The 24,765-nt window shown below is 44.9% G+C and overlaps 1 protein-coding gene across 6 annotated transcripts in view; it reads right to left on the bottom strand.

Annotated features, from left to right (window-relative positions):
• Nucleotides 1-24,765, bottom strand: part of LOC126272075 (high affinity cAMP-specific and IBMX-insensitive 3',5'-cyclic phosphodiesterase 8) — a 1,931,196-nt gene that overhangs the window by 379,035 nt on the left and 1,527,396 nt on the right. For all 6 annotated transcript variants that reach the window (XM_049974623.1, XM_049974624.1, XM_049974622.1 and 3 more), the window contains one exon: nt 21,714-21,773. In XM_049974623.1, coding sequence (XP_049830580.1) covers nt 21,714-21,773 — 60 coding nt within the window. The remainder of the gene's footprint in view (nt 1-21,713; nt 21,774-24,765) is intronic.

Here is a 24,765-nt window from a genome sequence, read left to right as displayed (position 1 = left end):
TCGGGCCACCCTACTTGAAGTCAGGAACTTGGCGGCTCCAGTCGGTCAGAACAACAGGAACGGTTACATTTCCAACATATGTCAGTTTTGGTACAAGGGCCTTTTCGTGCACCGCGGAGGTGCACTGCCATTCATCGACTAACAATCGTTAACGTGTCAATTTCTTAACACACTGAAGCGTCAAAGAAATTGGTATAGGCAAGTGTATTCAATTACAGAGATATGTAAACAGGCAGACTATGGCGCTGCGGTCGGCAACGCCTATATAAGACAAGTGCCTGGTGCAGTTGTTAGATCGGTTACTGCTGCTATAAGACAAGTGACTGGTGCAGCTGTTAGATAGGTTACTGCTGCTACAATGACACGATATCAAGATTTAAATGAGTTTGACGGTGGTTCTATAGTTGGCGCACGGGTGGTGGGACACAGCATCTCCGAGGTAGCGATGAAGTGGGGATTTTGCCGTATGACCATTTCACGAGTGTACCGTGAATATCAGAAATCCGGAGAAATCTCGAATCTCCGACATCTCTGCGGCCGGGAAAAGATCGTTAAAGAATGGGACCAACGACGACTGAAGAGAATCATTCAACGTGACAGAAGTGCGAACCATTCAACGAAACAAAATCGATATGGCTGTCAGAGCCGAAGACCCAATCGTGTGCCCTTGATGACTTCACGACACAAAGCTTTACTCCTCGCGTGGACCCGTCAACACCAACACTGGACTGTTGATGACTGGAGCTATCTAGCCTGGTCGGATAAGTCTCGTTTCAAAATGTATCGAGCTGATTGGCGTGTGTCAACAAGGGGCTGTTAAAGCTTGTGGAGGCTCTATAACGGTGTGGGGCGTATGTAGTTGGAGTGATATGGGACCCCTGATAACTCTAGATTCGACTAAGACAGTTGACACGTACGTAAGCATCCTGTCTGATCACCTGCATTCAATCATATCCATTGTGCATTCCGACGAATTTGGGCAATTCCAGCAGATCAATACGACACCCTACCCGTCCAGGATTGTTACAGAGGGGCTCCAGGAACACTCTTCTTAGTTTAAACACTTCTGCTGCCCACGAAACTCCCCAGACATGAACATTATTGGGCATATCTGTTACGACTTGCAACGTGCTGTTCTGAAGATATCTCCACCCCCTCGTACTCTAACGGATTTATGCACAGCCCTGCAAGATTCATATTGTCAGTTCCCTCAAATACTACTCCAGACATTAGTCGAATCCATTCCACGTCGTGTTGCGGCACTTCTGCGTGCACCGGGTGCCCTACAAGATATTCGGTAGGTGTACCAGTTTCTTGGATCTTCATTGTAGGTGCCTTGTCAGAGTAAATTGACTTTCATTTGTCGGTAGCTTCGTTTTTGTCTAGTTTTGATAATTAGTTCTTTACTAGGAGACGAAACACCTGTCATAATATACAAGTCCGACGCCTGGCACAGAAGATCAGCAGATGAGTGATCTGCTAGGAAACAATGATTGCTGATACATCTCCGAAGGGCATTTTTTTCATCTTTAGATAATCTGTATTAAATTAGAGTTCTAAGAGTAGAGACGACAGAGACCTCAGCCACAGTTACAGGTATTGACCCAGAAACACGCACCACAGAGGTAAGAGAATGTTGCTCACTTAACTTTCTCTCCTCATACCAAAATGAAATTGCGTTTATTAATGACCTACTTGTGTCATTACTTGGTCTGATACAAAGCATAGTTTGTTCATACTGTGGCAAAGTAGGTTTACTGTTGCAGCAGATAAATCATTGCTGAAAAGAGCACACACGTTACAAAGAGTAATTCACGTACGAAAGATATCTCTCACAAAATACTCGTTAGACCATTCTTGAGCATTGTTCGTTGGTCTGGGACTCCTACCATGTCGGACAGGCGGAAGAGGCAGAAAAAAATTAAAATGAGCATTGTTCGTCGGTCTGGGACTCCTACCATGTCGAACAGGCGGAAGAGCTAGAAAAAAATGAAAATGAGCAAGGGCTCGTTTTAAGGAAAGAGGGAAGACTAGTGTTTGACTTACCGTCGACTATGGGGTATTTAGAGACGGAGCGGAAGCTCTCATTTCGGAAGGGTATCAGTCGTGTCTTTTTCAAAGGTAGTGCCGTGACATTTGCCTTTTAAGCGTTTTAAGGTAACCACGAAAAACTTAAATCGTAACGACCAAATAGAGATTTCAACTGCCAAGCATCCAAATACGAGTCTGGTGACTTACCACTCCGCCTGTACATGCAGGCAGTTCGATGGAGTGGCGTCTGTAACGTCATCGCCTAGAAAGGAACGGTATTGGTTTCCCTACATACGGCATCCCCCACATGAACAACAACAACAACATCTACAACGAGAATTGATAAACTCTTCAAAATTTCTAAACGAGTTTTCTTTACCGAGCTCTTGTATAGAAGGATGAAAGTATTTTTACATATAGAAATACTCGTATTCTCTTTATCTTCTGAGAAGTTTAAGAAACTACGACTATTTTTTAAATGGAAAGATGCACTTTTCTCACGTGAAGAAGGAAAAGACAGGTAAATGATGAGACTTGCCAAGCGGAAAATAAATGAGAGACAGGGTTGGCTCTGAGCACTATGGAACTTAACATCTATGGTCATCAGTCCCCCAGAACTTAGAACTACTTAAACCTAACTAACCTAAGGGCATCACACACATCCATGCCCGAGGGAGGATTCGAACCTGCGACCGTAGCGGTCATGCGGTTTCAGACGGGCAGAGACAGGGCTGAACCATCCTTTGCGAACCAGCAGTAGGCTGACTAGACAGGTAAGTCAAGCGCCGTTACGCCAGTCAGGAACTATAGAGAAGAGGAGGCTGTGAGAAGAAGTCAGCCAATCTCACGCTAACCGGACCTTTCTCCAGGACGATAATGAGACAGCAGCGGCCCATATGTGGAGAGGACATAAGTACCGTGACCGACTGGTGACGGCCCAGTTCAAAAGCAGCTTCAAGATTAGCAACTTGGATTGCAGCGTCAATGCTAGTCACTTCGTTTATACTCTCTATGTAGTACAGACTCGGGATTGTCTATACTGAAGAAGATCGATTATTTCGTATGTCGCCCTTTGCTTGTAATACGTCTGCGTAATTGCCAAAGTGAAGCATTGCAATTTTCTTTTTACAGTAAAATCCATTAATACGATTGGTTTGATTGTTTGTCTTGCGAACCGAGTACCCAGGCTTCCTAGACGCTACACATTAGGCGACGAGGAGGTTAACGAACACCAACGCGACAACCCAGAGCCTGGCTGCCACTGTTTTGTTCTGTTGGCGACTTAATTTTACCTTGTCTTCCCTTTCTCAGAAAAATGTACTTTGCCTGCCATGTATCGCTAGCATACGCGAACTGTAACTTCCACTGTGCTGCAGTCATGCGATTGTGGGAACATACCTGACCTTGATTCGTTTGATTTTGAAATTCAGGACAATGTTTTGTGAGGGACTGCATTCAGTACCAAAGACAGCTTGCTTGCTGAAAGATTTCCCTGAACTCTTTTCTGAAGTTTTAGTTAAGGCTAACAATTTTGTTGCACATTTTATTATGAAAGACAATGTTCAGCCGAAATTTTGCCGGGCCAGAACTGTTCCTATTGCATTACTGGACAAAGTTGTTGATGAACTTAAAGAATTGCAAGATAGCCATACAAACTAGTCAGTGGGGAAGTCCACTGGTTTTGCTCCTCAAATCTGCAGGTCGCATTCGCCTCTGTGTTGACTCTAAGTCTACAGTCAACATACAAGCTGTGATTGATACTTATTCATTGCCACGCCCAGAGGATGTCATGGATAGATTAGGTGCTGGTCGATACTTTTCAAAAACTGATTTACGTGACGCGTATCTTCAAATGCTGCTAGATGAAGAATCTCAAACTGTGCGTGTTGTGAACACTCATTTTGGTTTGTTTGAATATTTGCATTTGCACCTGCTATTTTCCAACGGTATTTGGAACAGCTGACTTCTCAAGTACCAAACTGTTCAAACAATTTGGACGATTTTGTCGTAACAGGACACATTGCAAATCTGCGTGCTTTGTTTCGTGTCTTATCTGAAGCAGGACTGAAGTGTAGACTGGACAAGTGTGATTTTTTAAAACCTGAGTTGCAGTATCTTGGTCATGTCACAAACAGTCAAGGTGTACAATCTTTACAGTCACATTTATAGCCATACGAGATTTGCTAGTTCCTCGCAATGTCACAGAATTGCAGCCAGAAAACGAACTATTATATTCGGTACGTGCCGAATGCTGCACAAATCGCAGCTCCATTGCATCGCTTACGTCGCAAGAATGCCCCTTTTGTTTGGACAGATGAATGCCAAGAAGCTTTTCAAAAACTTAAAGATACTTTGCTCAGTGATCGATGCTTGGTTTACTTTGATCCTGACAAACCAGTTGCGTTGCAGCTTGACGCTTCCTCTTTAGGAATCAGTGCAGCGCTTTTGCACAGATTTGGTGATACAGACTTGTCCAACGCTCAGTGTAACTATTCACAAATAGAGAAGGAGGCATTGGCTATTGTCTATGGTGTCACCAAATTCCACCACTATTTTTATGGCAGAAAATTCTACTTAGTAACCGATCGCAACCCACTGCAGCCATAGTTTCATCCGATGAAGCCGGTTCCTGTGCGAACTGCCCAAAAATTGCAAAGATGGGCTTTGTTGTTGTCTCAATACCAATATGAGATTGTGTATCGTTCAACAGTTGAACATGGTAATGCGGACGTAGTTTCACGTCTTCCGATGTGCCCTGATACAGACTTTCACGCTTCTGCTGCATCTTGTAGTCACATCGATGCTCAGGAGTCTGAATTGCTCCAATTCTTTCCTTTGAACTACAGGAAAATAGCATAGGCCACGGAAGCTAATTCAGATTTGAACATTTTTATAAAATACATTTGACATCTTGGCCTTGCTTATTGCTTAGCACTGTGTAGTGCGTCGATACTTTGTACGTCGGCATAGCATCGCTGTACAGCAAGGTGTGCTTGTTGTTCATAATGACTGCGGACAGTCAGGTGCGTTGTTCCCCGAAGCTTTGCAAAATGAAGTGTTGCAGTTACTTCACCATGGACACTGGGGAATTGTTCGTACGAAACAGTTAGCTCGTCGACACTGTACTTGGCAGTGTACCGGCACCCAAATAGAACAGTTGATGTCAGAGTGTCACGGATGTGCTGAAAATCAGTCCGCTCCACCACAAAAATTCTCTGCTTGGCCTCAGACGCAATCATCGTGGCAACGTGTGCCCAGAGACTTTGCGGGACCTTTTCGGAACACTCTTTGTTTGATTGTGGTAGACTCTTATAGCAAGTTTCCTTTTGCTGTGCCAATGAGCTCACGTCACGTAGCACAGTTCAGGCGTTGTCTTCTATTTTTTGCCTCTAAGGTTTGCCTGGAGTCATAGTGTCGGACAATTGTCCTCAGTTCAAATCACATGAATTTGAAACACTATGTGAACGCAATGGCGTACAGAATCTAACTAGCGCATCATTCCATTTACAGTCTAACTGTGAAGTGGAACGTTTGTCAGAAACTTCAAGCAACAGCTGGACAAACTTCGCACCGCACATACCAGGAATCAAGCATTGGAACTGTCCTCGCCTTCTCTCGTCCGCATGCACGAGATGGACCTTCACCGGCGGAACTGCTTCACGGCCGCAGCCATCGGACACTGCTCCACCAACTCCACCCTCCTCAGCATCCGGCGCAGAAGGAAGGTCGCAAGTATCACTTCGCGTGGCATGACATTGTGTTTTTCAGGGTTTTTAGCGGTAACGAACGGTGGGCATGAGGAGAGATCCTTCGTCGACTTGGCGCATGCGTATATCTTCTCATTTCACGCCCAGATGGCTTGCAGCGCATACATCACAATGAAATTCGCCACTGTCATGTGCACAGTGATTCTTCTGTATCTCTTCCCCAGATTCACGGACACCGAGGACAGCGCGGCCACAGCAGCCGCCAGAGGGTGGCATGACGACCTCATGGAGACGGAGGCTTCGCCTCCTCTGCCTCTTCTCGTCCTACCGATGGAGCTAGACCCCCCGACGGCGCAGCAGCCGACGCGTTCTACATCTTCGCGCGGACCTCAGGAGGTGGACGCGTACCCTTCTGGGCGTTTTCCGGGGGACATTTCCTCCAGAGGGAAGGCCGCATGGCGGGGTACGTCCGGAAGTCTGACGTCCCCTGCTGCCACAGCTTCCGGTCCCTCGGAGCGCCCACGTTCCTGCCTCCCTCCCACTTGTCGTGCTCCATATACGACGACGGACCGTCGCATTGGGGGAGTCGGGGTGGGGAAGGAATGTTACAGCGTATAGTCAAGCGCCGGCACGCCACTAGGGAACTTAAGAGAAGAGAAGGCTGTGAGAAGAAGTCAGCCAGTCGCACGCTGACAGGATCTCCGTCCAGGACGACAACGCAACAGCAGTGGTCCCTATGCGAAGCGCAGTGGTTAGACACTGGACTCGCATTCGGGAGGAGACACTGGACTCGCATTCGGGAGGACGACGGTTCATCCCCGCGTCCGGCCATCCTGATTTATGTTTCCCGTGATTTCCCCAAATAGCTCCAGGCAAATGCCAGGATGGTTCCTTTCAAAGGGCACGGCTGACTTCCTTCCCTAATCCGATGAGACCGATGACCTTGCTGTCTGGTCTCCTTCCCCAAAACAACCAACCCTATGCGAAGAGGCCGTAAGGGCCGCGACCCTCTGATGTCGGCCTAGTTCAATAGCAGCTTCGAGATTAGCGACTTGGATAGCAGCGTCAACGCAAGTCACTTCACTTGTACTCTCTATGTAGCACGCACATGGTATTGTCTTTACTGAAAAAGACTGATTACTTCTTAAGTCGCTGTTTGCTTGCGACACATCTGTGTAATTGCCAAAGTGAAATGTAGTAATTTTTTCTGTAATAAAACTCATTAATACGACTGGTTTGATTGTTTGTCTAGCGAACCGAGTATGCAGGCTTCCTAGACACTGCAGAGTGGACCCAGAGAAGAAAGTCTTAGTAAACGCAAATCATGAAAAGAACCGTCTGCGAGGTAACAGCGACTTTGTGGTTACCAGCCACTACTGTGTGATTTTATGTAAACACTACATGCCGGTCCTATCCCCATCAACCATGGACCTTGCCGTTGGCAGGGAGGCTTGCGTGCCTCAGCGTACAGATGGCCGTACCGTAGGTGCAACCACAACGGAGGGTATCTGTTGAGAGGCCAGACAAAGGTGTGGTTCCTGAAGAGGGGCAGCAACCTTTTCAGTAGTGGCAGGAGCTACAGTCTGAATGATTGACTGATCTGGCCTTGTAACACTAACCAAAACGGCCTTGCTGTGCTGGTACTGCGAACGGCTGAAAGCAAGGGGAAACTACAGCCGTAATTTTTCCCGAGGGCATGCAGCTTTATTGTATGGTTAAATGATGATGGCGTCCTCTTGGGTAAAATATTCCGGAGGTAAAATACACTCCTGGGAATTGAAATAAGAACACCGTGAATTCATTGTCCCAGGAAGGGGAAACTTTATTGACACATTCCTGGGGTCAGATACATCACATGATCACACTGACAGAACCACAGGCACATAGACACAGGCAACAGAGCATGCACAATGTCGGCACTAGTACAGTGTATATCCACCTTTCGCAGCAATGAAGGCTGCTGTTCTCCCATGGAGACGATCGTAGAGATGATGGATGTAGTCCTGTGGAACGCCTTGCCATGCCATTTCCACCTGGCGCCTCAGTTGGGCCAGCGTTCGTGCTGGACGTGCAGACCGCGTGGGACGACGCTTCATCCTGTCGCAAACATGCTCAATGGGGGCAGATCCGGAGATCTTGCTGGCCAGGGTAGTTGACTTACACCTTCTAGAGCACGTTGGGTGGCACGGGATACATGCGGACGTGCATTGTCCTGTTGGAACAGCAAGTTCCCTTGCCGGTCTAGGAATGGTAGAACGATGGGTTCGATGACGGTTTGGATGTACCGTGCACTATTCAGTGTCCCCTCGACGATCACCAGCGGTGTACCGCCAGTGTAGGAGATCGCTCCCCACATCATGATGCCGGGTGTTGGCCCTGTGTGCCTCGGTCGTATGCAGTCCTCATTGTGGCGCACACCTGCACGGCGCCAAACACGCATACGACCATCATTGGCGCCAAGGCAGAAGCGACTCTCATCGCTAAAGACGACACGTCTCCATTCGACCCTCCATTCACGCCTGTCGCGACACCACTGGAGGCGGGCTGCTCGATGTTGGGGCGTGAGCGGAAGACGGCCTAACGGTGCGTGGGACCGTAGCTCAGCTTCATGGAGACGGTTGCGAATGGTCCTCGCCGATACCCCAGGAGCAACAGTGTCCCTAATTTGCTGGGAAGTGGCGGTGCGGTCCCCTACGGCACTGCGTAGGATCCTACGGTTTGGCGTGCATCCGTGCGTCGCTGCGGTCCGGTCCCAGGTCGACGGACACGTGCACCTTCCGCCGACCACAGGCGACAACATCGATGTACTGTGGCGACCTCACGCCCCACGTGTTGAGCAATTCGGCAGTACGTCCAACCGGCCTCCCGCATGCCCACTATACGCCCTCGCTCAAAGTCCGTCAACTGCACATACGGTTCACGTCCACGCTGTCGCGGCATGCTACCAGTGTTAAAGACTGCGATGGAGCTCCGTATGCCACGGCAAACTGGCTGACACTGACGGCGGCGGTGCACGAATGCTGCGCAGCTAGCGCCATTCGACGGCCAACACCGCGGTTCCTGGTGTGTCCGCTGTGCCGTGCGTGTGATCATTGCTTGTACAGCCCTCTCGCAGTGTCCGGAGCAAGTATGGTCGGTCTGACACAACGGTGTCAATGTGTTCTTTTTTCCATTTCCAGGAGTGTAGTGCCCTATTCGGATCTCCGGGCGGGGACTACTCAAGAGGATGTCGCTATCAGGAGAAAGAAAACCGGCGTTCTACGGATCGGAGCGTGGAATGACAGATCCCTTAATCGAGCAGGTAGGTTAGAAAATTTAAAAAGAGAAATGGATAGGTTGAAGTTAGATATAGTGAGAATTAGTGAAGTTCGGTGGCAGGAGGAACAAGACTTCTGGTCAGGTGAATACAGGGTTATAAATACAAAATCAAATAGGGGTAATGCAGGGGTCGGTTTCATAATGAATAAAAATATGAGTGCGGGTCTTACCAACCGATCCCTTCTTCTGGTCAAGTTGTGCCACATACTTCTCTTCTCCCCAATCCTATTAGATACTTCCCCATTACTTATGCGATCTACTCATCTAATCTTCAGCATTCTTCTGTAGCACCACATTTCGAATGCTTCTATTCTCTTCTTGTCCAAACTATTTATTTTCCATGTTTCACTTCCATACATGGCTACACTCCATACAAATACTTTCAGAAAAGACTTCCTGACACTTAAATCTATACTCGATGTTAACAAATTTCTCTTCTTCAGAAACGCTTTCCTTGCCATTGCCAGTCTACATTTTATATCCTCTCTACTTCGACCATCATCAGTTATTTTGCTCCCCAAATAGCAAAACTCCTTTACTACTTTAAGTGTCTCATTTCCTAATCTAATTCCCTCCGCATCACCAGAGTTAATTCGACTACATTCCACTATCCTCGTTTTGTTTTTGTTGATGTTCATCTTATATGCTCCTCTCAAGACACTGTCCATTCCATTCAACTGCTCTTCCAAGTCCTTTGCTGTCTCTGACAGAATTACAATGTCATCGGCGAACCTCAACGTTTTTATTTCTTCTCCATGGATTTTAATACCTACTCCGAATTTTTCTTGTGTTTCCTTTACTGCTTGCTCAATATACAGATCGAATAATATCGGAGACAGGCTACAACACTGTCTCCCTCCCTTCCCAACCACTGCTTGCCTTTCATGCCCTTTGACTCTTATAACTGCCATCTGGTTTCTGTACAAATTGTAAATAGCCTTTCGCTCCCTGTATTTTACCCTTGCCACCTTTAGAATTTGAAAGAGAGTATTCCAATCAACATTGTCAAAAGCTTTCTCTAAGTCTTCAAATGCTAGAAACGTAGGTGTCCCCTTCCTTAATCTAGCTTCTAAGATAAGTCGTAGGGTCAGTATTGCCTCACGAGTTCCAACATTTCTACGGAATCCAAACTGATCTTCCCCGAAGTCGGCTTCTACTAGTTTTTCCATTCGTCTGTAAAGAATTCGCGTTAGTATTTTTCAGCTGTGGCTTATTAAACTGATATTTCGGTAATTTTCACATCTGCTTTCTATGGAATTGGAATTATTATATTCTTCTTGAAGTCTGAGGGTATTTCGCCTGTTTCATACATCTTGCTCACCAGATGGTAGAGTTTTGTCAGGAGTGGCTCTCCCAAGGCCGTCAGTAGTTCCAACAATGGAATCTTGTCTACTCCCGGGGTCTTGTTTCGACTCAGGGCTTTCAGTGCTCTGTCAAACTCTTCACGCAGGATCTTATCTCCCATCTCATCTTCATCTACATCCTCTTCCATTTCTATAATATTGTCCTCAAGTACATCGCCCTTGTATAGACCCTCTATATACTCCTTCCACCTATCTGCTTTCCCTTCTTTGCTTAGACCTGGGTTTCCATATGAGCTCTTGATGTTCATACAAGTGGTTCTCTTATCTCCAAAGGTCTAATTAATTTTCGTGTATGCAGTATCTATCTTACCCCTAGTGAGATAAGCCTCTACATCCTTACATTTGTGCTCTAGCCATCCCTGCTTAGCCATTTTGCACTTCGTGTCGATCTCATTTTTGAGACGTTTGTATTCCTTTTTGCCTGCTTCATTTATTGAATTTTTTTATTTTCTCCTTTCATCAATTAAATTCAATATTTCTTCTATTACCCAAGGATTTCTACTAGCCCTCGTCTTTTTACCTAATAGATCCTCTGCTGCCTTCACTACTTCAGCCCTCAGAGCTACCCATTCTTCTTCTACTGTATTTCTTTCCCCCATTCCTGTCAATTGTTCCCTTATGCTCTCCCTGAAACTCTGTACAACCGCTGGTTCTTTCAGTTTATCCAGGTTCCATCTCCTTAAATTCCCACCTTTTTGCAGTTTCTTCACGTATAATCTACAGGTGATAACCAATAGATTGTGGTCAGAGTCCACATCTGCCCCTGGAAATGTCTTACAATTTAAAACCTGGTTCCTAAATCTCTGTCTTACCATTATATAAAATATCTGATACCTTTTAGTATCTCCAGGGTTCTTCCATGTATACAACCTTCTTTCATGATTCTTAAACCAAGTGTTAGCTATGATTAAGTTGTGCTCTGTGCAAAATTCTACCAAGCGGCTTCCTCTTTCATTTCTTAGCCCCAATCCATATCCACCTACTACGTTTACTTCTCTCCCTTTCCCTACACTCGAATTCCAGTCAGCCATGACTATTAAATTTTCATCTCCCTTCATTATCTGAATAATTTCTTTTATTTCATCATACATTTCTTCAATTGCTTCGTCATCTGCAGAGCTAGTTGGCATATAAACTTCTACTACTGTAGCAGGTGTGGGCTTCGTGTCTATCTTGGCCACAATAATGCGTTCACTATGCTGTTTGTAGTAGCATACCCGCATTCCTATTTTCCTATTCATTATTAAACCTACTCCTGCATTACACCTATTTGATTTTGTATATATAACCCTGTATTCACCTGACCAGAAGTCTTGTTCCTCCTGCCACCGAACTTCACTAATTCTCACTATATCTAACTTCAACCTATCCATTTCTCTTTTTAAATTTTCTAACCTACCTGCTCGATTAAGGGATCTGTCATTCCACGCTCCGATCCGTAGAACGCCGGTTTTCTTTCTCCTGATAGCGACATCCTCTTGAGTAGTCCCCGCCCGGAGATCCGAATGGGGGACTATTTTACCTCCGGAATATTTTACCCAAGAGGACGCCATCATCATCTAATCATACAGTAAAGCTGCATGCCCTCGGGAAAAATTACGGCCGTAGTTTGCCCTTGCTTTCAGCCGTAATACTGTGGAACGAAAAAAAGCAGTTGCGATAGGCAGTGGCAGATGTTTTTCCTTCTTACACGAGGCATGACACGAACTTATTACAAACAAACAACGTTCAAATACGTTTTCTGAATGAAAAACGCGCTGCTTAAAATTTCCTCATGTAGTATAAGCGGAGACAAAGGTGCGAATGGAACAAGGATCCCAATATAATGTTTTCCCTACTTTTCAGTTTAATGCAGCAGCACTGCATCTTCAGTTGAGAGCATTTGTGGTGTGTCAGGTGTGCTGTGTTAGTGGCTTGCACTATCAAGATTTCCACACATGAGTTAATTTTTTGGAATTTCGATCTAAGTATTTATCATGTAGTTGATGGCTATGTGTCTGCTATAACAAAATCTGAAAGATTTACCATACCTGGTGTGTAAGTACTGCAAATGATGGCTACCTGTCTGTTATAACAAAATCTCAAAGATTTATCAATACGTGTTGTGTAAGTACATTACCTAACTCACGCTTCAACATTGGTTAGTTTGACAAGATGCCATGTGGTAGCTGATGCCAGAAGTTCAGAAATCAATGCTACGGGGCAAAGATCCTAAACTAGCTGGGCCAAATATCCGAATACGTATACCTTTGTCCCATAACGTTTGTCTTTTCTTCTTCGGTTTTAATACTGAATGCGTATGTTTGTTTTACATATTTAATGGGCCCTAATTCATAGTTCAGTACTACACACCGACTGATTCAGTATTAGCTACATGCTACAGAAACTACGAGACAAAGACGTCCTCCGCCATTGTCTTTTAGAACGTTAGAGGCGGCTAATAAGCTGATAGAAAATTGATCTTCCATTAGAGATGTAGCTAAAACGCTTGTATGCAATGAGTTCACATTACGTAAGTGACTTAAAACAGGTAGAATGCCATCATTAGTGCGTTTCGAGAAAGTAATTTCTGAGACAAAGGAAACTGAACTGGTGTAGCACTACTAGTCTGGATTCTATGTTCAACGGCCTTACTTTTAAAGATTTCAGACATTTAGGATATCAGTTTGCCGAAAATAATGGGGTAAAACATCTGTTTTATAAAGAAACCCAATTGCCAGTAGAAGACTCGGCTCGCTGATTTATCGTTCGTTACAATTTAACTTTGCAGCAACCGGAGAAAGTCAGTATTGCGAGGATAATGGGGTTTAGTAAAGCACGAATGCAACTTTTTTTCAGAAACTTGGAAACTTTGTAATCTGAATATAATTTTCCGCCCTATCGATATCATAATGAAGATGAGAAAGGAATACAGACTTCACCGGGAAAACTGCGGGAAAATATGGGAAGATAAGGATGAATAATGAAATAACACAATGTTTCCTTGTGTATATGTGCATTGTATTTAAATTAGTGTTATGGTAGAGTCATGTTTTGATATTTAATACGATCGCGATGCTGGAGACAATTTTAATGATGATTGTGATGATTTTGGTATATATTGAAGTATTACGCAAGTTAGTAATGGCAGTATCTTATAAATACTGTAATTCTCGTTTTCTCTGTCAGAATTATAATAATTTATTTTCGTCGCTTGACGATAGATCCGTACCCAAAGACTGGAAAGTTGCACAGGCCACACCAATATTCATGAAAGGTAGTAGAAGTAATCCACTAAATTACAGCCCCATATCATTAACGTCGATATGCAGCAGGATTTTAGGACATATATATTGTGTTCGAATGTAATGAATTACTTCGAAGAAAAAGGCCTATTGACACACAGTCAACATGGGTTTAGAAAACATCGTTCTTGTGAAACACAACTAGCTCTTTATTCACATGAAGTGCTGAGTGCTACTGACAAATATCAGATCGATTCCGTATTTTTGGATTTCCGGAAGGCTTTTGACACTGTACAACACAAGCGGCTCGTAGTGAAATTGCGTGCTTATGGAATATCGTCTCAGTTATGTGACTGGATCTGTGATTTCCTGTCAGAGAGGTCACAGTTCGTTGTAATTGACGGAAAGTCATCGAGTAAAACGGAATTGATTTCTGGCGTTCCCCAAGGTAGTTTTATAGGCCCTTTGCTGTTCCTTATCTATACAAACGATTTGGGAGACAATTTGAGCAGCCGTCTTCGGTTGTTTTTGCAGACGACGCTGTCGTTTATTGACTAATAAAGTCATCAGAAGATCAAAACAAACTGCAAAACGATTTAGAAGAAATATCGGAATGGTGCGAAAAGTGGCAGTTGACCTTAAATAACGAAAAGTGTGAGGTCATCCACATGAGTGCTAAAAGGAATTCGTTAAACTTCGGTTACACGATAAATCAGTGTAATCTAACAGCCGTAAATTCAACTAAATACGTAGGTATTACAATTACGAACAATTTATATTGGAAGGAACACATAGAAAATGTTGTAGGGAAGGCTAACCAAAGACTGCGTTTGACTGGCAGGGCACTTAGAAAATGTAACAGACCTACTAAGGAGACTGCCTACACTACGCTTGTCCGTTCTCTTTTAGAATACTGTTGCGCGGTGTGGGATCCTTACCAGATAGGACTGACTAAGTACATCGAAAAAGTTCAAGGCAGCTCGTTTTGTATTATCGCGAAATATGGGAGAGAGTGTCACAGAAATGATACAGCATTTGTGATGGACATCATTAAAAGAAAGGCGTTTTTCGTTGCGACGGAATCTTCTCACAAAATTCCAATCAGCAACTTTCTCCTACGAATGCGAAAATATTTTGTTGACTCCGGCTTACATAGGGAGGAACGATCACAAAGATAAAACAAGGGAAATCAGGGCTCGTACGGAAAGATATAGGCGTTCATTCTTACGAGGTTGGAATAACAAGAATTGTGAAGCTGGTTCTATGAACCATCTGCCAGGCACTTGTATGTGATTTGCAGAGTATCCATGTACATGTAGATGTTGTGTGGAATTTTGTCCCATAGCAATAAGATGGGTAAAGATCTGTTTCCTTCATTTATAACATTTTTTAAAAATAACTTTAATACGTTATACAAGCAATCGTGGACTTATGTTACCGTGTAAAGTACAATACTAGGTGTATTGTATACAATTTCCATTGTTATGTAACCAAAGAAGCAGAAGGGAAAAACAGAAAATTATTAAGTGTATACCTTTATCCCAGCTTATGGTACAGGATGCAGATGACGTTAAAGCGGAAGTGCTATAATGATAATCATTTGAAAAGGCAAGCATGTTGTTGGATTGGATTGTTTGGGAGGGAAGAGACCAAACAGTGAGGTCATCGGTCTCAGCCGATTAGGGAAGATTGGGGAAGGAAGACAGCCGTGCCCCTTCAAAGGAACCATCCAAGCATTTGCCTGGAGCGATTTAGGAAATCACGGAAAACCTAAATCAGGATGGCCGGACGCGGGATTGAACCGTCGTCCTCCCGAATGCGAGTCCAGTGTGCTACCACTGCGCCACCTCGCTCGGTAGGCAAGCATCTGGTACACTTAATACGAACTTAACGTTTCTTGTTTGGCAGCTTCATGGTGTAGCAGTTCTAGCGTCCAGCAGTGTACTGTAAGCTCCAGCCTGCCCCCTCTGTTCCTTTTCCTTCGGCTGCTGCTGCGGAACAGCTCAGAGGAGCAGCCGGACTGGCTGTGCGGCGCGACGTAACGAGGTTCCCCGGGGCGCGGCTGTCAGCCGCAGCGCCTTGCCGGAGCCGGCCTGACGCACGAGCCAGCGGGGGCCGGGCCATACTGTCACAGCACGGCACACCGGTCCCCCTGCCTGCCTGTCTGCTGTGCCCGGTCTACAGCCGCTACCCTTCCTTCACATCGCGATAAGAGTACATCGACTCGAACGAAAGCTGCAAACCTGCAAACACATCTTAACCCAGACATACTGTGCAGCTTAATACACTGAAGAGCAGGGCTGTCCTCAAATCCATGAGTACGAGCGGGTGGAGATCTTTTATGAAGAGCACGTTGCAAGACTTCACAGATATGCTGAATAATGTTTATTTCTGGGAAGCTTGGTGGCCAGCGGAAGTACTTAAATTCAAAAGAGTGTATCTGGACTGTACCAATTCTGGACATGTGGGGTGTCGCATTGTCCTGCTGGGGTTGCACAAGTCTGTCAGAATTCACAATGGACATGAATGGAAGCAGGTGATCAGACAGGATGATTAAGTACGTGTCACGTGTCAGAGTCGTATCTAGACGTATCAGGGGCCCCATATCACTCCAGTTGCACAAGCCCCACACCATTATAAAGCCTACACTAGCTGGAATAGCCTCCTGCTGACATGCAAGGTCCACGGATTCATCAGGTTGTCTCCATATCAGTAGACGCCCGTCCGCTCGATACAACTTTGCCGGCCGGTGTGGCCGAGCGGTTCTAGGTGCTACAGTCTGGACCCGCGCGACTGCTATGGTCGCAGGTTCGAATTCTGCCTCGGGCTTGGATGTGTGTGATGTCCTTAGGTTGGTTAGGTTTAAGTAGTTCCAAGTTCTAGGGGACTGATGACCTCAGAAATTAAGTCTCATAGTGCTTAGAGCCATTTGAGCCATTCAATACAACTTTAAACGAGACTCGTCCAAAGAAGCGACATGTTTCCAGTCAATGTCGGTGTTGATGGGCCTAGGCGAGGCGTAAAACTTTGTGTCATGCACCCATCAAGGGTACACGGGTGTGTCCTTTGGCTCTGAAAGCCAATATCGATGATGTTCCGTTGAATGGTTCGCACGCTAACACTTATTGACAGACTAACATTGAAATCTGCAGCAATTTGCGGACCGGTTGCGCTTCCGTCACGTCGAACGATTCTCTGCAGTTGTCATTGGTCCCGTTCTTGCAGGATCTTTTTCCAGCCGCAGCTATATCCGAGATTTGATGTTTTACCGAATTCCTGATATTCACGGTACACTCATGAAATGGCCGTATGAGGAAATCCCCACTTCAAGACTCCCTCGGAGATGCCGTGTCCCATAACTTGTAAGCCGACTATAGCAACACGTTCAAACTCACTGAAATCTTGATAACCTACCATTGTAACAGCAGTAACCAACCTAACAACTGCGCCAGTTGTCTTATGTAGTCGTTGCCGACCGCAGCGCCGTATTCTTCCCGTTTACATAACTCTGTATGTGAATACGCATGCCTATACCAGTTTAGTGTGGCGCTACAGTCTGGAACCACGCGACCGCTACTGTCGCAGGTTCGAATCTTGCCTCGGGCATGGATATGTGTGATGTCCTTAGGTTAGTTAGGTTTACGTATTTCTAAGTTCTAGGGGACTGATGACCTCAGATGTTAAGTCCCATAGTGCTCAGAACAATTTGAACCATATTACAAAAAATGTTTAAATGTGTGTGAAATCTTATGGGACTTAACTGCTAAGGTCATCAGTCCCTAAGCTTACACACTACTTAACCTAAATTATTCTAAGGAGGAACACACACACCCATGCCCGAGGGAATACTCGAACCTCCGCCGGGATCAGCCGCACAGCCCATGACTGCAGCGTCCTGGACCGCTCGGCTAATCCCGCGCGGCTGAACCATATTACAGGCTTTTCCACTGTTGTGTAGGTTTTTCACAGCTACAAACGTAATTAGCGTAAAAAACGAAAAAGTGTTATTCAATTATTAGTCCATAACGAGGTACTGGGGACCGCGGGTCCCTTACACCAAAATATTCAGAAAATACCCCTGAATAGCCTCCGAAGTTTTATCAGTGAATTTCTAGTCTCCAATATATACGTATACAGAATATTCCGAGACTATTCGTTCAAATTAATACAGGAGGTAAAGCACATCAAAACAAATACATTTAGCTATGGTACGTACTGTCCCTGACGGTTGTTTCTGATCCTATGGACGATTTACACAGAAGATGAATTGGTATGCTAATTACAGCAGTGGCAGTCACAAGAAATACTCGAATGCGCCACCATTGGCATGTATGCACGCAGTACATCGTCAGACCGTTGACTGCCATGTCTCTTCGGAAATTACTGGAATGTCCGCAACCAGCAGCGACGGCAATTCTAGCGAAGAGGTCTTCTTCAGTTCCCACATCGGTTTCGTTCACCAGCTACGTCATATGCTAACAAAGGAAGAAATCTTGACACTTAATATCATTGACCAGGCTACAGGACCACCTCGGCCGATCCATCTATTCCCGAAGATGTCTCTTAGATGATATCTCACTGCAGTACTGAAATGGGCTGGCACCCCAACGTGCTGGAAGTGCATCCTTTCTCTGACATTCAGAGGTACAGCCTCCAGGATTCTGGCAACACGTCCACTGGCATACGTCCGTTGAGGGGGAATGGAAGAATTTATGGTCCACTCAACCTATAACCATTGTTGTCACAAGGCAGTGTACATCCGAAGGAATCTGTATGTTTCCAAGCAGACCTCAGAGCCAACCATACGTACAAAGAGCAGTTTTGAATGTCTTTACACATTCCCACTAAGGCACGCCTACACAACAGCTTACATCAGCACCACTAGCAAAATATTCCCTAACATTACAAGCTGACTTTAGAAACCCCTTGTTCTTTATCGAAATATAGCATTTTTTTATGTTTTCTACCTCCAGTATTAATTTGAAGGAATAGTTTCGAAGCACCCAGTACATACAGAGTAAATTGGAACTCCACTGTCAAACTTTTAGAACAAAAAAAAAAAAGGGTCTGGTACACATGGCCCTAAATTCCATACTTTAAGAGCTATGAGCCGATGTTCACCTTTGGTACTGTGAAACACATCTCTTCTGCTGAACAAACCCTCATAACTCTTCTCTTAACGTATGCATTTTAGTGACGACCTTTACTAAGCATTACATTCTTCTGTTAGTCCATATTACCACCTCTGAAAGTTCGTCAGTTCGACGGTGGAACTTTGGTTCGCTCACTCTCTCTCTCTCTCTCTCTCTCTCTCTTTCTGGCTCTCTCTCCCTCTCTCTCTCTTTCTCTTCTGAGGAAAACTTCTCACCGCAAGACTGAATGCTGCCTGGTGGCGTTGCGTGCTGGTGACGCCATAAGGAAAGTACATACGCGGAGCAGAGACGAATTGGGAATCATTCTAACGACGCTACGGAACTCATATGCGGAAATTCACTGACATAAGCGACTTTGACAAAGGGCAGAGTGTTACAGTCAGGCGGCTGGGAACGAGTATCTCAAAAACGGCGAAGTTGGTTGGCTATTTACGTCTCCTGACGTGAGAAACTGTGGAGAGCGGTTGAAGGGCGGTGAAACCACGAACCGATGACAAGGTATTGGACGTCCACTTCTCATCCCACAACATCAACGTCGAATGCAGGATAGACGGCGAACTGTTGCAGATATGATGACACAGTACAATGCTGCTGCAGGCACAAGTGCTTGAAAGTATTCAAAGCACATCGTTTCGTTCAGCAGAGATTGTAGAACAAGGGGCTTCGCGGCAGAGGACACCGAAGTGTTCCCATTTTGACCCAACGACATCATCAGTTACAAATGAGGTGGGCGTCACATCATCGAGGCCCAATGGAAATGTGTCGCGTGGTCGGATGAATCACGTTTCTTGTTATACCAGGTCTATAGTCGTAGCTGGATACGCCATCATCCAGGTGAACGACTGCACGTAGCACATACCGTGTCCGGAGACGGGGGAGGGAGGGAGGGCTGGGAGAGGAGAGGAGGAAGGGGGAGGGGACGGCAAGTATTGTGATAAAGGGGATATTCAAATCAAATGGCTCTAAGCACTATGGGACTTCACATCTGATATCATCAGTCCCCTAGACTTAGAACTACTTAAACCTAACTAACCTAAGGACATCACACACATCCATGCCCGAGGCAGCAGTTCGCTTCCGTACTGAAGCGCGTAGAACCGCTAAGCCACAGCGACCGGCAGGGGACATTCAACTGGGCTTCCATAGGACCTGTGTAGTATCCAAAGGCACCATGACAACTGTGGACTAGGTAAACATTATTGTGGATCATACGCATTCCCTGGTGTATGACATCTTCACTGACGGCGAACGCATTTTCCAGGAGGATAACTGTCTGTATCACAAGACCAGAATCATGCCACAGTGGTTTGAGGAACAAGGTTGTGACCTCACATTGATGTCTTGTTTTGAGTCATCAGTGTACCTTTATGTCCCCGCCCCAACATCCCATTTCACTGGCACACTACCCGCCCCCCCTCCCTCCCGTCCTCTCTCTCCCCCTCTCTCTTCCCCTCTCTCTCCATCTGCCTTGCCGAGATTATAATTTCACTTCTTCTTTTCCCTAGCTTTATCGGATTTTTTAGGATTTGGAAAATTCTGTTATACATCTTTGTGTTTGGATACCCTTCCAGAAGCAAAAGTCATCAAGGTAACCAAAGGCGGGGAATTTACGTGCACCACCTGTCTGGGAATAGTGTAAATTTCATTCTTTAACTTAAGTATTTTCAAAGTTTGAATTCTTTGAGGCGGAATTTGGGGTCCAGCGCTGCATTTGCCTAAATAAGCCCGTGAAAGTGCTTAAAAACCACAATAAGGATGGCTGGTGTACCAACCCACGGTCGTTCATCCGTCCTGCCGACTCTAATAGAATCTTGCTCATTTCCCTGCATCGCAAGCTAGCGGTCTGCGCCCTACGCTGTACGAGCAGGTGTCACTTTTCCGGCCGGCCGGTGTGACCGTGCGGTTCTAGGCGCTTCAGTCTGAAACCGCGTTGCCGCGACGGTCGCAGGTTCGAATCCTGCCTCGGGCATGGATGTGTGTGATGTCCTTAGGTTAGTTAGGTTTAAGTAGTTCTAAGTTCTAGGGAACTGATGACCTCAGAAGTTAAGTCCCATTGTGCTAAGAGCCATCCCCCCCCCAAAATCACTTTGCCAAGTAACAAGAGTTTAATATTGTTTTGACAAACTGAAAGCGTGAACTAACCGTACTGTCTCGTATGCGCATGGGAAGGCAGCGGGCGCTACTGAACCACATTCAGAATACAGGTTTAGTTTTACCTCCATTACGTAGGGTCCCCATACATCGCTACATCCTATGATCAAAAAGCTACAAAGAATTAGTTTTTCATCTGAAAACCCATTTATTGTCCTTACCATAAGGGTGGTGCAAATCTCTCTTTTGGGTGTCTATATAAACTCAATGACTGCTGCAAAGTAGTCGCCGATATGGCTGGCGTCGCTAAGTATGTGGAACAATAAACGGAGGTAATTGGTTAGAAGCTACTGGTAATAGAATGGTTATCGTGTGACGAATAGTCGGCCAGTGGAGGGTATTCACGGTGAACGATTGGTAAACAGCTAATAGCTGCAGCTATCGAATTCCAGGATTTCTACAAAAGTTTAAGGAAGGTCCTAACATTTTGTTCTAATAGAACTCCAAACACAAGTCGATATTCCTACTGTTGAGTAACAGATTTCAAGCAATTGGAATCCAAGAAGTCATAAACTGTAATCTTGAGCTCAATAACCGTATCGTGACAGAGATGACACTTGAAAAATTAAACATATTTTAGAATAATAGATCACCAGTGGTTGTGGTATAGAACAGACGGGAGTATCCATTGTACGAGTGAATGCTGTCATGCATATTCTATGTTCTATAACTACATATCAGGTGCTTGTGTTTGCAGTGCTGAAAAGTATTGCTGACGTATTGGAATAGTTTGACACATAATGAAGTGTTTCCACTAGTACTAACCTCCTTCGAACGAGGGCGACTATCACCGTGTACTGGCTGGATTTTCTGTTCCTTATCGCCCTGAAACAGAAGGAAACAGCCAACATAACAATAAGAAACACAAGAAAAGTAAAAAAGAACACACAAAAGTTTCTCAAGGCACACGATTGTTATGAAATTCACAACACTTCTGGAGATACAGTACCATCATGTAATATATTTTACCACAACTGTTGACGTACACATTTGGGTTTACACCAATGCGTATTAAATTTAGTTAGTTCGTGCCACAAATTATTCAGGTCATGACACTTAAGTAATTCAGTGCGGGCAGTGATAAATCTACCAACAAAACATTCCGGTGGGTGGTACATAGAAATTTATCGCATGATCACATTTTCAAAATTTTTGTATCTTAAAAGTTAGTGTGATATACTAATATTTTACAAATACAAGTCATAATTATAAGCGTTGTACTGTTACACATAATCAGAAATCAAGTACCACTGAAAAGAATAAAACGAGAGCGTTAATTTTAATAATTTGATATTGTTACGAAAGAGATTGTAGTATAGTGTTGGTATAGGAAGAGACTCTCGGCTGCAAGCAAATACGGTGTACAGTTAGAAACAACTTTGCAAGGACAGAAAACTTTGTTCGAATGTTATGACTAGATGCATAGTATGGCGCTCGCGTAGACACGGTATCTGAGCAGTCTGCTACAGATAGATGTGCAGTGAACGTGGGATGACAATTGGTACAAGACGCATAGGTCATATATATCGGAGATTATATAATAATTTAGATTTGCGAGATCAGTAATGTCTAGAGTGGATCTTCGATACTGCGAAGACAGTTTTTCGACACTCATAAAACGCCGCAGAGGACGAGGAGTTTTGTAGCATTTATAGCCCTTGGAGCCGTAGCATTCACTCTCAAGCCCCACTTCCTGATTGAGACGTATGCGGTGAATGAGGTGGAGACACACCGATTTATTAACGTTTTCTTATATTTATATTCAGGTTTTATTCACACTGATAAGAGATATCCTCAATAGTAATTTCGAATACACTTTATTCTGATTATTTTCATTAATTAAAACTTCCGAGCTGAATTGCCGTTGTCCATATATAAAACTGCTTCTCCTCCCTGACGTTTCGTTGCCTACTGCGGGCAACATTTTCTGAGGTGAGTCGGCGACTGGCTGCTAGGCGCTGGAGGCCCCGCTTATATAGAGCGCTTAGATGGCGCCACCACTCATCACGTGCTTTCGACTTTAAAACTATCTCTGGCTAGTGCCATCTCTCTCGATTATAGCTAATCGATAGTCACTTAGTTGGTACAGAGTCGACCGCCATAACTTGCCTAGTTTTAATCCTTCTTCTTTCTTATTAAAATTATTTTCGTGCTTGTAGATCTCTATAGCTTCTCTATACATGCGGGTATAATAACATGAAGTCCTAGATATCACGTTTGTCCTGGAAGGACACTAAGGGAACAACTCTGAACTGCAAAAGTTTCGACGATCTTTCAGCAAATTACCTTGCACGTGAGTCTTGAGGTGTCAGTGTTGTTGCTGGTGGTCCAGGAGGTTTCTGAAAACAAGGCGTCAATAATGGCGCCTCAGCCTCAGCATGAACCGCCATTGCCGGTCGTGCAGATGAAAAGTGCGAATGTTCCATCTATAAAGTGACATAGGACCATCAGGAAATCTTTACTGCAAGCTGTGCTAAGAAGTAAGCTCTAACTGCTAGGCTTCCTTTCACACCTCGTCACGCGTTTACAGCACAGACACGAGAACGTATTCTGTTTTGGCATCAGTGTGTAGCACCACAACAGTGACAAGGCTCGTCGTGCATTGAGACGCGCTCGTATGCGCTCGCGACAGGCCATTAAAAAAAGAAAAAACGACATAACTCAGAATCGATATATATCATTCTAGATTTCGAACCTATTTTTAACGACTGATTCACTGGAGAACATATCACATCATCAATTTTATTTCGAAGTTCCCCAAATCTAAAAGCAATTTACCCTTGATTAAAAATGCAGAGATAAGAGAGACCGTAAAAGACAGACTCCTGACATACTGAGGAACAGTACACTGGAATCTAAATTCAGATGTTGGTTGGTTTATGGGAATAAAGGGACCAGACTGCTACGGTCATCGGTCCCTAAATTCAGATGTGATCATTTTGAGAGGACTTGATTATTATCTGCTCATGACGGAGTCAACCGTTAAATTCAGGTAACATTGCAACGGCTGTTTGTGGAGTCACGATTATTCCTATCTCCACGTACAGATCCCTCATAATATGTTAGTCAGAGAGTTATTCTGCCACAGTGTGCTATGAAGTTACTCGACACTGAGGTGAATGATATACGTATCGCTTGATAGCAGGACAGTTAAGAGTTACAGTACAGGGCATTACGATTGATTTATTTCACTTGAAGTCTCCTTTAGTAGTAGCCTGTAAATTCGTGTCGGGAACCTTAGCTTCGCTGTACGGCCATGGATGCCTACATTCCCTGGGCTCAAGTCACAAACGCGAGGCTGGCCGGGCCATACCTGTACAAAGCGCGCCCGGGCAAATCAACGGAACTGCTCTGGTCCGAAGTAAAGCTTGTTTCCCCTGTCTAGTGTAAGGAAAGGCCCAAACTGGAAGACTGAGATGTATGCATCTGACGCCTCTGGAAGGAGCAGGCTGCGCGCAAAACATAAGATTTTTCCACTTTCCGTCACGTGAAGAGGAAATCAAAATCCGGGGACTGTTTCTAGGCGCTTCAGTCCGGAACCACGCGGCTGCTACGGTTGCAGGTTCGAATCCTACCTAGGGCATGGATGTGGGTGATGTCCTTAGGTCAGCTATTTTTAAGTAATTCTAAGTCCAGGGGACTGGTGACATCAGGTGTTAAGTCCCATAGAGCTTAGAGCCATTTGAACCATTTGATTGTTTCTACTTGAAATACGAGCTTCGCATTCGTTAATAGCAATGAATTGTCGAGTAGGGAGCGAAGGAGATACGGATGGACAGAAAATAGTCGTAACCGGGAGGACTGGTCGTAGGTACGG

This window comes from Schistocerca gregaria, chromosome 5 (genome assembly GCF_023897955.1).
Source record: "Schistocerca gregaria isolate iqSchGreg1 chromosome 5, iqSchGreg1.2, whole genome shotgun sequence".
Lineage (NCBI taxonomy): Eukaryota > Metazoa > Arthropoda > Insecta > Orthoptera > Acrididae > Schistocerca > Schistocerca gregaria.
The sequence above is the reverse complement of the archived record's forward strand: the minus strand, read 5'-3'. Positions and strand labels throughout refer to the sequence as shown.